The sequence below is a fragment of the Mauremys reevesii genome, linkage group 11 (assembly GCF_016161935.1).
Source record: "Mauremys reevesii isolate NIE-2019 linkage group 11, ASM1616193v1, whole genome shotgun sequence".
Classification (NCBI taxonomy): domain Eukaryota; kingdom Metazoa; phylum Chordata; order Testudines; family Geoemydidae; genus Mauremys; species Mauremys reevesii.
Window position 1 is genome coordinate 46,710,013 of NC_052633.1, and position 14,183 is coordinate 46,724,195.

The 14,183-nt window shown below is 40.1% G+C and overlaps 1 protein-coding gene across 10 annotated transcripts in view; it reads right to left on the minus strand.

Moving 5' to 3' along the window:
- Positions 1 to 14,183, minus strand: part of TANC1 (tetratricopeptide repeat, ankyrin repeat and coiled-coil containing 1) — a 198,448-nt gene that overhangs the window by 92,316 nt on the left and 91,949 nt on the right. For all 10 annotated transcript variants that reach the window (XM_039494557.1, XM_039494549.1, XM_039494552.1 and 7 more), the window contains 3 exons: positions 13,012 to 13,116; positions 4,705 to 4,835; positions 3,653 to 3,842 (listed from right to left, as the gene is read on the minus strand). In XM_039494557.1, coding sequence (XP_039350491.1) covers positions 3,653 to 3,842; positions 4,705 to 4,835; positions 13,012 to 13,116 — 426 coding nt within the window. The remainder of the gene's footprint in view (positions 1 to 3,652; positions 3,843 to 4,704; positions 4,836 to 13,011; positions 13,117 to 14,183) is intronic.

A 14,183-nucleotide genomic window follows, 5' to 3' on the forward strand; every position in this document is an offset into this window, starting at 1 on the left:
GCCTGACCTTAAAAACCTCTAAGGAAGGAGATTCCACCACCTCCCTAGGTAACCCATTCCAGTGCTTCACCACCCTCCTAGTGAAAAAGTTTTTCCTAATATCCAACCTAAACCTCCCCCACTGCAACTTGAGATCATTATTCCTTGTTCTGTCATCTGGTACCACTGAGAACAGTCTAGATCCATCCTCTTTGGAACCCCGTTCAGTTAGTTGAAAGCAGCTATCAAATCCTCACTCATTCTTCTCTTCTGCAGACTAAATAATCCCAGTTCTTTCAGCCTCTCCTCATAAGTCACGTGCTCCAGCCCCCAATCATTTTTGTTGCCCTCCGCTGGACTCTTTCCAATTTTTCCACATCCTTCTTGTAGTGTGGGGACTTTCTGACTAACTGTAGATCTTGGAATATTTAAATTATTTGCTTGAACTAATAAGACTTAGAGCTGAGGACCTCTTCAATACATTTGTTCAAAATTTCTTATACACCTTAGCATCAGTCTTCTCCATATAATTAAAACCTTATCTGGCTTACCCAGTCAACTGGGTTAAGAGGACAGGCATCCATTCATCCTCTGGAATCTTATGGATCCCACAGTCTCTCGAAGGTGGATAGGAACTGCCCAATGCAGTCAGTCTCTTGATAAATCAGGCAGGCTTTCTCCTACTCCCTGCTGTTGTGAGAGAATGTACTCACAGTCTGAGGCTGCTCCTTTTGTTGCTCCAGAACTCTGAAATGCAGGGCATGAGCTTCGTTCTCAGCTGCTAGCTGCTCCATGTGTCTTTGGTGGGCTTCCATCTCAATGTCAGCATCAGCTTTGCATCTTTAGTAGGCTCTCTCCTCAGCTTCCTCCGTTTCTACTGTCTCTTTGATCCAGAGTTCCCTCATCCTTATTTCATGCTCACGTTCTTTCTCGGTTTCCAAGTGCCTCAGCCAAACCAGTTCTGCTGCAGCGGTCTCTGTGGCATCTAGAGTATGGGGATGCTCAGGCCCTGCTCTCTGGTCAAACTGTATGAGCAAAGCTTTCAGTTTCTGGTCTGAGTCTCTTTTTATGGGATAGTCCCATACTTTTACATATTTTTTTAAAAAGGTCTTTTGTGTCAAGACCCTAATATGACTGTGATCCATTCATTGTAACTAAACTTTAACCCTTTAAATTTGATATTGAGAGTTTTAACTTTTAACAGTGTTGGGTTATGATCTTTAAGGTTAACTGATCTGTGGTATGTGAATCTTGATACGACTAGACCAATCTGTCATGCTGTCTGGAGTGGCTCATGACTGTGAGTGCCTACCTCAGGGCAGACTGTCAGAAAACAGGGCAGATATCCCAAACTGGTGGTGTGTTCTAGAATTAGATTTCACGAAGCTAGTAACAAATGTTAACTTCTTGATCATTATACCAGTTTTATCATAGAGTCACAGACAGTCTGCTTAGACTCTCCAGTCTATCTTGCCACCCAGAAAACTAGACTTTGTGATAAAAGGTCACTTAAGCCAAAAATCACACATCAGATTGCTCCCAATCCTAAGCATCCAGTCACTTACCCCAGATCAATTGGTACTCTAGATCTTACTCCAAAGACAACACTGGTAGCCAAATCTATAGAAAACTAAAAGTTTATTAGCTAATAAAAGTAATTAGCATTATTGAGAGGTTAAAGCAGGTAAAACATAAGCACAGGTGAGTCACAGTTTGTAATTCCAAATAGTGGCAGTGATGTAATAAACTGCCAGTTTCTCAAAAGTCTTTTCAGGGTTCCCAGATTGTCTCTGGGGAATCCCTGCTTTGCATCTGGTACTCTTCCCTCTAGGAGTCCAAACAGTCCAGAGATGAAGGATCTTTCCTTGAATCCATATTTATAGCTTCTTCTCACAGAAAACAAGCTGACAGGGCCACTACCCACATGAGTTTTTCCTTTGATGATGGAGAGTGAGGATGCATTTTGAGTCTTTGACCACCTGACCACTTGCCTTGAAATTAGCAATTTTCTGTTAAAGTTCTTTATTTGCATTCCCCAACACTTTTCTCGTTTGATGCTTTGTTTGATGGATTATTAAGTTACAAGGGTACACACAATGTAAATGTTTGCTACTACATTATAACAGGAAACAGATAAATGAAAACAATGTGAGTAACATCCCACTAGTTTTCATGAAGTTTAAACACCAAATACACTCCTATACATTTAACAATTACTCCGAAGAACATATACACAAGTGAATTAGCCTGGCACCTGGTCTGCCAGCATCACACCTTCATTATAGCAAAATGTTCTAATCTCTATATTCTAATCTATATATACAGAGATTACTAAAAATGTTTAGTGCCTTATACAAGTCAAATAAGAAGCTGCCATTTTGACAACTGACTGATTTTAAGTAGAACTGAAAGGTCACTTTTCCAGTTAGAAGGCACTGGAACAGGGAAAGCCTTGTAGCTTCAAATTAAGAGAATATTTTATGTTTGTTTTCTTATTGTAGGTAAAGTTAACAGTCATGATAGAAATTAATAATTTTAAAAGGGCTTAATTAGTTAATGAATTAACAGATGGTTTAACTACTAACTAACATAAGAAACAAACCTCTGCTGGGAAGTAACACTAAGGGTAGGTCCACACTTACCGTGCGGGTCGACACGGTGAGTTCGACTTCTCGGAGTTCGAACTATCGCGTCTAATCAAGACGCGATAGTTCGAACTCCCCACGCGCTCCGGTCGACTCCGGAACTCCACCACCGCGAACGGCGGTGGTGGAGTCGACCTTGGAGCCGCGGAGTTCGACCCCGCCACGTCTGGACGGGTAACTCAGTCAAACTAAGGTAATTCGACTTCAGCTACGCTATTCGCGTAGCTGAAGTCGCGTACTTTAGTTCGACACACACACACACACACACACCCCCGTAGTGTAGACCAGACCTAAGACAGCAGCTTGCACTCAGGGATTCACCAGCCAGTTCTCTAAATGGAGGTACTGAAATCATGACAAATATTTCTCAAGACTGTTTGCATTATGTGTTTCTGTCAAGCATCAGCATGCTCAGTGCTATATAAGTAGGGCCCTACCAAATTCATGGCCATGAAAAACACACCACAGACCATGAAATCGTGTCTTTTGTGTGCTTTTACCCTATACTATACCGATTTCATGGGGGAGACCAGCGTTTCTCAAATTGGGGGTTCTGAACCAAAAGGGAGTTGCGGGGGGAGGAGAGGGGGTGTTTCATGGTTATTTTGGGGGATGGCGGGGATCGTCATATTGCCACCCTTACTTCTGCGCTGCCTTCAGAGCTGGGCAGCCGGAGAGTGGTGGCTGCTGACTGAGGGCCCAGCTCTGGAGGCAGCAGTGCAGAAGTAAGGGTGGCAATACCATACCATGCCATCTTTCCTTCTGTGCGGCTGCTGGCAGTGGCTCTACTTTCAGAGCTGGGCTCCTGGCGAGCAGCCTCCAGTCTCAGTTTTCCAGCTTTGAAGGCACCTGAAACCACAATGCTGTTAGAGAAAGAGCAGCACTTTTAAATCCTCTCAAGCATAGGAACTAGAGCCAAATTATTAAGTAGAATTAGACAGGAGAACATCTTGTGATCTGGTCCTTCTCTAAACAACAAGAGAAGATACCTGTTAAGTATTTACATTACTAAGAATTTGGTTACTTACCTATAATTCCACTGTCCTTGCTTTCCAGTGTGGAGCTAGGGCTGCTAATGGTCCCACAGGGACTACTTTTATTAGCTGCTGTTTTGCCAATACAGCTATTCAGAGTTGAGCAGGGACTATCAGTGCTGGGTGACGTAGTGCTGCTTGTTAGTGTAGAGCAGGGGCTGACTCCTTGACTGGTTACTGTGCACTACAACATGAATGAAACAAACAATTACTGCACAGACGACAGCACATCATTTCTTGAACATTAGAATTACTGAGATGAAATAGAAGAATGTCAAAACCTGAAGAACCCACTTCTGTGCAGATCTTTAATTCCTACATTTATTCTCAGTGATTTGGGAGATTCAGAGGCATGTTCCTGAAATACTCTTTCAAAAGTGATGATTTTGAAGAAATAAAGGAGAGAAACATTGTTCGAGGAAAAATTTGCTGCTAGACAGATTTCCTTTCTTTTAGACATTTTGCTGAAAACAAATGCTTTATTCATTCTCTCCATTTAAACTCTGGGATTGTTATCTTGCTCACACTTAACCACCACTGAAACCTAAATTGATGTTATAAGATTTAGGAGGCCTGGGATAAGTATAAAGACTGATGGCTATTGAGGGATCTCAATCAACACATGACATTTTTGTATAGAGATAGGACATCAGCCTCTCATTCCTCTCCCCTCACTGCTTCCAAACACAGAAATCACAGAGCAGAAGTGAAACAGGGCTCAACGGGGGGGAAGTGTGCCCCTCACAAGATCAGCTATTTTAACCATTACTAACATTTTCCCCTAATAAATCATTCTAAAACAGACTGTATAAGCCAATTATTTTTAAAAATCTCACTGCCCTTTATTCTTAGGGGAAGGAGTTGAGATCATTTCACAATGAAAAAACCTCTACAGTTCTGGTTCATCTACAAGTTCCATGACATGCGTTTTTATGAATACAGTCAAAAGTGTTTTGTTAAATATCAAATGACTGCAATTAACTCTTCGGAAAATGGTTCTTATCTCAGAGCTAGAATGAGAGTTAAGGTATGTTCTTTTATCATACCATGGTTTCATTTTTTTCTTCTACAGTTATGTGTCCAGCGGTTGGGATCCCTTCTCCCAGTAAAAATCCCAATCTTGTCATCAGTTCTTGTGCTGCAGGTGAACAGTTTGATTCTTTATCAGACTTTCCTTCTGTACCAAAATAAAAGATTGAACTTTGATGAAGAATTACAGTATTATACTTGGAAACTGTTGCTAGAGGTAAAAAAATAAATAAAAAATTAAGAGACTGCAATCAAATCTCAACACTGATTTTTCTATGTGCAAGGTTTTAGTTAATTGAATGTAATAGGCACATTACAAAACGTCTTACTTTTTTGTCTAATAAGCTTTAAAAGGTAGATTTGTCTTAGGTTCATTTGCATTTTTGTCTGACTTGTAAGATATGTTCAGTAATCAATAAGCTAGTGTTATTCTCAACTAGCTGAGAGCATTTTAAACACAACAGTTCATGTCTACTGTCTAATGCAGGGGTGGGCAAACTACGTCCTCCCCCCCACCCCCCGCCCGTGGCACCGCGAGCCCTGCACCGCTCTCTGAAGCGGCCGGCACCACATCCCTGCGGTCTCTGGTGTGTGTGTGTGTTGGGGGGCGGGGGAGCGGCACAGAGGGCTCCATGTGTTGCCCTCACCTCCAGGCACCACCCCCCACAGCTCCCACTGTCCGGGAACAGGGAACCATGGCCAATGGGAGCTTCAGGGGAGGTACTTGGAGGAGCAGCAAGGGCAGCGCACAGAGCCCTCCGCCCCACCCTCCCCCAGGGGCTGCAGGGACGTGGTGCCGGCCGCTTCCTGGCGTGGCGTGGCATGGGGCCAGGGCAGGCAGGCAGGCAAGGAGCCTGCCCTGGTCCCGGTGCACGCTGCTGCCACCCTGGAGCTGCTCTAGGTAAGTGGCGCCGGGCTGGAGCCCGCACCCCAAACCTCTCCTGCACCCTGCACCCCAATTCCCTGCCCTGAGCCTCCTGACACACTTCACACCCTTCCTGCACCAAAATCCCCTCCCCTAAGCCCCCTGCCACACCCTGCATCCCCTGCCCTGAGCCCCCTGCTGCACCCCACACCCCTCCTGCACCCCAATCCCCTGCCCTGAGCCCCCTGCCACACTCCACACCCCTCCCTGCACCCCAATCCCCTTCCAAGCCCCCCTCATACACCCTGCACCCCTCCTCTGCCCCAACCTCTTGCCCTGAGCCCCTTCCTGCACACAGCACTCCCTGCCACATCCCGCACCCCAATCCCCTGCCCCAGCCCTGCATACAATTTCCCATCCTAGATGTGGCCTTCTGGCCAAAAAGTTTTCCCACCCCTGGCCTAATGTGTTTGACATTGTGTTAGTAAACACAAGATAAAATTCAACATCATTTCCAAGTATAGTTAAACTTTGTGTTTGTGAACATTCATGTAAGATTATGACTCCATTCCAATAATTTTTAATAGCAGTATTCTGGAAAGTTATGTGTATAAAAACAGAGGTTAATAATGAAACCGTTTTGCAATCTTAACTGTAGATATAGCAAAAACAACATACATTTTTGTGGTGCCTTATTGCATTCAGTGCATGCACAATTTGTTGCAGAATCTCTCTCTTATTGTGTAATTGTGCTCCAGAATCTTACCTTACATTTTAAAGTTTCTAGACTTTATAACTGCAAAGAAAACTTTTAAAATAGTTGAATGTAATCAGTGCAGTCTTGTCTTCCAAAGAACAATAAGCTCTAATACTGGTAGCTTCCATCTAAACAGGGTGTAAATGCCAAAATCTAAAAATGGCATTTTTAAAATGTCCAAATTGTTAATTATTTCACTGCTGATAAGGAAAAATATCTAGCTAATGTGCTAATCACACTCAAACGATTTCCCCATATCTTCTCAGCTGCTAACATCCCTGTCACCCACCCAACTATAAAAACTCCCCTCCTCAAACCAACATCATACACAATACAGTTCTCTATTATCAATTCAAAAATCTATGGCATCCAACCGCTCAGGTGCAAAAACTCAATTTATCAAGGATGTGAGAGTTAATGATCCAGGCTACTGCTCAAATGCATTAGTGGGGGGCACACATGCAGTGGTGGAGGCTAAGATTTTCTCTGGTTTCTTCATCATGAAGACAAAGAACTATCCAACTAAACTGTTCGGATTATGCAGCCTGCTTGTTCTGGATTACATGCAGTGAGGGTGCCAGCTGTTCCATGCTACAATATCTTTTTATCTTTTTTTGGAGAGAAGATTTGATCAAATCAGAGGACGGGGCCTCCAGCCTCAATCTTCCAACAATAGTGTCACAGAAGGACTGTGTAAAAACCCACACTTCTTTAGCTGAGTTTCTCAGGGTACTTGGCTGGCTCTACGTAAGCATCATTATACCCAAGTTTACAGATGGAAAAACAGAAAGAATAAAAGTGAATTGCACAGATTAATAAAGTAAGGATCCCTTCTAGCTGGTGAACCACACTAGGGAGGATCTGGAGACAGTTAAAGGATTCTTATAAGAAGGCAGGCTGCCCTCTGCACTTCAACTTATGGAGGACAATCAGATGCTCAAAGACCTTCAACACGAATGCACAAATACATCAACTTATGCAAATACAAATCACAAGACCTGTTTATCTGATAGTTTTTGAAGCCAAAATGTATTATTTTAAATTTAAACTGTTATATTGCCATCTCTCGAGACAGGACAAAGTTGCTGAACTGTACTTCAAAGCCCTGGTGCTCTGACTGACTGATGTATCCCAAATGAGGCAGAAATAAAGACAAGCCTCATTTCTGAGCCTTGTACATTACCAAAAGGAAGAAATGGATTATTTGGGTACCAGACCTACTTTGTAATCTTCTTCCTCTAGTTTAACACCACCAATTGCACCTCAATGTGCTCTTTGAGAAGAGTGCATACACTTCTCAAATTGCAGTATAAGACATACCTGACTTTCGGTGGCATTTACAGGGAAATAGCACAAAGTTAGTTTTGATTTCCACCTTCAAATTAGATGCACCAGTCAAAACACCCAACAACATTAAGTGCAGCTCAGCAGTTTGTCCAGAAGGCAATAACAACATTTTACTTTGTTTGTCTTGGGGGACTGGATGGTTCAATGCAGCCCAACAGCAGTACTTTACCAGTCTAACAACCTTCAACTGATTACACACCTGTTTCTAATGTATGTATTTCTTGTAGTTGTTTCAGTTCATTTAAAGCTTCATGACAAATTACCTAAGTATTTTAAAAGTATTTAACACTCCCCTAATGATATTGGGAAGAGGATGTCTGTAAGGTGAACACCATTAGGGTACCATTTTTCTGTAACTAAAATAACAGCAAGAGTTGTCATCACACATTATTCTTCGTATTTTCACATATATGTGTTTAGTATGATTTGAATGGCAAAATGTAGAATTTTTTCAATTTCATTTCTATTCTGTATGCAGCTGGAGTATAAGCAGTGATTTCCTCTCAAATTTATAGCTGTTGAATATTATACAGTAATGACATTTCTGACAGGAAAGCCAAGTTACAATTAAAAAGGTAAATTAACTTTAACCATGCCAACTAACAGAAGGCATTAGGTGAACACTGTCGAGCTATTTTCAGTATTACAACCCTCTAATGCATAAACCGCAACAAATCCATTCTAAAAATGAGTATTTTTCGTTTCATATACACTATTACATTTAGGGAGGCAACACAAAGTAACAGAAATAGTAGAAGTAGTTTGTTTGTTTTTTCAAAGGGGTTGCAGTTTCTGTCCCTTTCCCAACAAACATGTGCCCATAATACACCACAAATGACCACAACAACTGGCAGCTTTCTTATCTGCTGAGAGCAGCCAGGAATTGAAATCTTTGAGTATCAGAGGGGTAGCCATGTTAGTCTGGTTCTGTAGAAGCAGCAAAGAATCCTGTGGCACCTTATAGACTAACAGACGTTTTGCAGCATGAGCTTTCGTGGGTGAATACCCACTTCTTCAGATGCAAGCAGTGCATCTTTGAGTTTCTGTTAGGGCTGGTTGAAAATTTTCCATTAAAAAATGTTCGGTTTTAAACAGAAATCTGGCTAAACAAATGTATTCATGAAAAGTGTCTGCTTTCTGTAGAAATTTTTGATATTTTGTTTAAAAAAATCCAAAGGCTTGAAATGCAAAAAAAAATTAGTTTGAAACATTTTGGTTTTTGATATTTCACCAAAAAGTTGACATTTTTCATGGAAAGTTTCAATAAAAACAGGGAATTAGTTTTGTTGTAAGCTTTCCAGGGAGCGAGGGGCCCTTTTTTGACCATTTCTAGTTTCTATAGGACCCATGACCTTCAGCATATCTAAAAGCTACACAGGTAAATTACATCTGCATTGTTGGGTCCATGGTAGGACTTCTGTTCTTCACCTTTCCAGGTTTCAGGAAAATCTTTTGGGGGTATTTTTCTGAGTGTTTGATTTTGGTTTCTTTTAATATAAAGCCCTGTATTGATTGTTATCAAAGTTTTATTTTAAAGGAAAGTTTGCCCTAAAAGTAGCCAAAATACTCTCATCTGGAAGCTCATTCTAAATACCCCGCCACACACACACCCCTCTAACTTCAGCTCTCACACCTTTGTGCTTGGTTTTGTAGCTGCATCATTCCTGTTTTCTTGGGACAACAGATGGAGATGAGCTTGCTCAGGCAGTTGTGCCCTGGCCAAGAGATAGCTATGAAACGAAATCAGGATCAGGGCCTTGAATTGGCAAGAAAAGTGAGCTGAGCCCCAAACACGTGAATTGCTGTAATTCAGTCTGGGGTGACAACTGCACGGATCTCTGTTACGAGATCCTCATTTTAGAATAAAGGACTCAAAGAATTGATACTGTTGCTATCTGTCATACAAGATTAGCAAACAGTCCAGCTGGACCCTGAGGCTTTGCCCCACACTGGATTTCAGGCCGGGGAGGGTGGGGTGTCTCTTGTATGAAATACATCGTTTCTATGGGGGACAAGAAGATTAACAGCAAGAATACTCTAAATACATTTGTGTGTATGTTGCCAAGAAGCCGAATCTGGGGTTTCCAATGATATATTGCAGGCTAATAGTTCCTCTAGGAAACTGGCAGGAGTCTTCACCTAGAGGCCTGTAAACCACTAGGAGCCCTAAATTCTTCTTCTCTTTCACTTCACACCCATGTGAATACATACAAATAGACTTTGTTTCTGGGTTGGGGTTTTGCTGCATAGGAGGTTATAAAGGGACAAAACTACTACCCTACCCCATTCTCTTGCCCTTTTGGCTTCTTCTGAAACCCTTCTTGGTTTGTGTTGCATTTATTAACCTGTGTAAACAGAGCCGGTGCTGGCATTAAACCACATCCTTGCAAAAGAGGTCATGTGCCTTGTCCAAAATCAGTTCATGGATGGTGCTGGTTGGTTGGTTTGTTTTTTTTGTAGTCAATCTTGCATTCACCAAAAGGAACTCAAGACAGTTATATTCTGCTAATTTGCATGTTGTAATTACAGATGAGGTTCTGATAGGGACTGGTTTTATATAACTGAGTACAAGACTTCAGTTGTGGTGTGGCCTTGTTGGTCCTGTTTGGCAATTACAACTGAGATTTGGGACAGTGCAGGTTTTTGGGTTCCAGGTTCCTTAAAATTCCTACAGTTTCTGTTCTCTAAATTACAACAACAGAACACGGCAGCGCTATTTAGTATTTATGGTCAAGAACTTTGCTGGGAGATCTGCGAAAGAGCTAAGAAAAAGCTGGCATAAAAGTGTACCTGAGTAGTGAATTGATGTATAAAATTTGGTGGATGTGGAGGTGCATGGATGCGCACACACAATTTTAAATGGATGTCTGCCAACAAAGGAGAGGTGCTCTGGGGATGTTCCCTGGGTTTGGTCACTAACCACTTTGGAAAATGTCACAGCTAGGCGAAAACCCTTAGAATAGCAGAATGGGCCCTGTTACTGTATTTACAAGTAAATCTCAATACAATGTATATAAATGGCTATGTTTTAAGTTTGATGTTTAAAGTGATTTTTGCAGTTATTTTAAGCAAAGTTCTACTACGAAAAATGACTATGTTAAAAAGAACTGTTCTCTGTGTGTATTCAGTCATATTTGCTGCTGCTTTAGTGACAAACAGAAGTTAGCCCTGGGAGGGTGAGTCGAAAGCTATTCTTTTTTGTTCTTCAAATAGAATTGAAAGCCATGGTGTAGAAGAGCAGGTTTTTGCCTCCAGAACTTTTGCAATAGGTGTTGATGACTGACAGGAAAGAAGCCAGCCTTCAGATTAAATTTTCAGCTCTGGTAGTTGGAATAGCCATTTCTCTGAGAGAAACATGTAACCTCCAAATACTTTTCAAGTCATTTTACGGAGTAGAACCACACAAACAAAAAGAAGAAATGGTTCTCTTGTTAATCAACTTCTTCATTCTGCTTTTCCACTTGTGTTAAACACAAATTTATTATTATATCTGTTCCAATTATTTCTACCTTTGTCAGATTTACAGTAGATACTTGGCTTATACAAAGCAGAATTAATGAACCCCACAGAAACTTCAAAGATACTATATGGATTTCAAAATGCATTGGCTATTATCAATTGTCATTTAACATTTAATTGTGTTGGACCACAACTAATCCACATTTACACTGATTCCTTTTTGTTAAATTTCCATTGGCCTTACAGCAAGTGCCCTGAGAGCCTTAATTTTTCCCCAGAACAATTAGAACAGTCACAGAGCGTCTAATAATGAGCTTCTGGTTCCTTTGCCTTCTGTGAGTCATGATTATTTTAAAAAATAGTATTTTGTTCCAGGCTTGCGGTCAAGCAGTAGTGATATTTGCTGCTTTACCTCAGATAAGAGTGAGTCTAAACTCCTCAGCCCAGCAAATACTACTCAATCATAGACGGTGGGGAGCTTAGCATTAATCTTTAGTCAGGTTTCTAACGCTCAGAGAACGTGGGTCTACTCTGCTAGGTGGAGGGTCACTGTTAGATGTGGCACTTGAAATGAGGGAGAATAATCTATTCTATGGATCTATTAACGGGGCTGCTAAGGAAAGGGCAAGGTGTTTCCAGACTACCTATCTGTGTTATACCAAATAAGATATATGCTGGTCAATCAGTCAGATGGCTTGATGACTGATCACAGTAGCTGATTGAAAAGAAAAAAGAAAACCTGAAACCAAAAGCCAATTTACTCAGATATCCTGCCCATTAAAAAGGTGTCCAATTTTTTCATTCTTAACTACAAGTAAAATATTACAGTACAGATTTTGCTGGTGCATTTAAATTGGAAATATAAATAGGTTAAAAGGTGAATTATTCAGAGAGTTTTTGGTTTTTAATGTTGAGAGAGAAAATGCTATATTTGGGGACTAAAACTAAGATTTTTTTTTAAAGTAGGTTTACAACAAAAAACACACAAATGACCAAAACATTTTACCTTAGTTTCACTAATTTTTTTTTGCACTTGTTTTTAAGCACTTTCTTTGAAGTTTTAGCAACCTCAACCATTGCAGCATTGGAATAATAAGAAATGGAACCAAAAAGCAAAACTAACTATAACCAACCAGTCTATTTTCACTGAATAAAAATGTAATAAAGATTAGTAACATTATTTTAAAAATAAATTATTCTTTTTCAAACCTAAGAATGCCTTTTAAATTGAAGCACAAGAAAAACAGATTTGATCAACTGTACTGGATTGATTATATGCAATGACCTTAATGAGGTCAGTTAAGCTGTAAACTGATGTAAAATGTAACAATGGATATGAAATGCTCATTACAGTACATATACTTAAATACTGACTTGAGTGTCATTTTGCTCTATGACATTCATCGAAACTACACTTTGTTATGTGCTGGTCAAATTTAATGAACTTGAAACTTTTCAGGAATACCAATTAACTTGAGGGGGGTAGTTGTTACCAGCTTTGCCAGCACAGAAATCTGTTGATATTACCCTACTGTTTAGCAAGCTTTCATTGAACTTTTTAACAGCAGTATTGTATTCAATATAAAACTACACCCTTTGAATCAATTTTTTTGAAAAAAAAAATCAGAAAAATTCAAGCAGTCCTCTAGCATAAGAAGTGACCCACAATCCTCAATCAAATTTTGTCTTCACAGGGTACATAGCTCCAAGAGTTTAGACTTTAGAAAGATCACAATCTTCTCAGGAAACCTCTTCCTCCCTATTACAAATGCATTTAATTGTGCAAAAGATTCTTACAAGACAGACTCAAGTCCCATGATTGCATAGCCCAGCTCCCTTTGAAATGAAAAGCTAGCCATTAAATAAAATAAAAGAGCACTGAAAGTACATTCTTACCATTTTGATTGGGTTCTGTTGGCTCTGATACTTTTCTCGATGGTACAACAACTGCATCTCCTGGCAGTCTGGGACTTTCCACGTACTTGGGCTTCCTGATCGGACCTGCAGCGGGAAAAAATTTAGTGCGTCTAATTTTTTCCAGATGGAAAGCACGTTTTCAAAATGAACAGTGTGTACCCTTAGAGATCTAAATAAACCTAAAGGACGACCTACTACACACACACACACACACACACACACACACACACACACAGCTACTACAATAAAGACCAGTGAACTTCTGCACTTCCTCTCTTACAGTCCGTTGTAAGAAAGAAAAACTTGAGTTACGCTCACTTTTTGGAATGTAAACTCTGGTGGAAAACAAAAGCAATTTGCTTGCTGTGACGCTCCTGAAGCAGTGCCCAGTGTATGTAAAAAGAAGGTGACTTAGACATATTCGAATCCAGACAGCTGTTAGTTGAATTCCTCTATTCAGAACTTAGATTTTCCAACTCAGTATAAAGATAACTCTAATATCTCTGAAGCTAGGAGACAAGGATTACAAGCAGACAACTTGCAACACTAACACTCAGAATACTTTTGTCCAGCAACTTTATATTACTGTGTATTTTATCCAATCAAAGCTGCACAGTCTGATTGCAAGGGGAAGGTGAGATTGAGGGAGAAAAATACCTTCTTGTCAACCAACTGTTTCTCATTTATAAAGACATCAGCTTTCCCAGCTCATGTTTAAAAATTAAGTCAATCTGTACCAGGTATTTTTAAGCTACCTTTTAAAAAAAAAAAAAATAATAGTAAAACAGAACAAAATTTTTGAATTAAATTGATACCTAAAACTCAAACTAAGTGAGAATGCTTTATGTTTTCTTTCTTAAATTATTAATGAGAGTATACTTTGCTAAATGAGGTTTAACAATTACAGGAAACATTAGATGAACAACAGACTTTCTGGTCAGAAAAATATCAACACAATGAGAACAATGCTGCCATCTAAGGGTTGACTAAAAGTAGAATAATAGTAATATATTAAACCAACATAAATTAACTCCATCTATTTAGCCCTTAACATTTTAAGTTTATGTGCACTTGTACAGAAAACACCATTATAAAAATATCTATTCTGAGTTTTCATTAGTTAAAATAAATTTGATCTTCTGTGAAGAAAA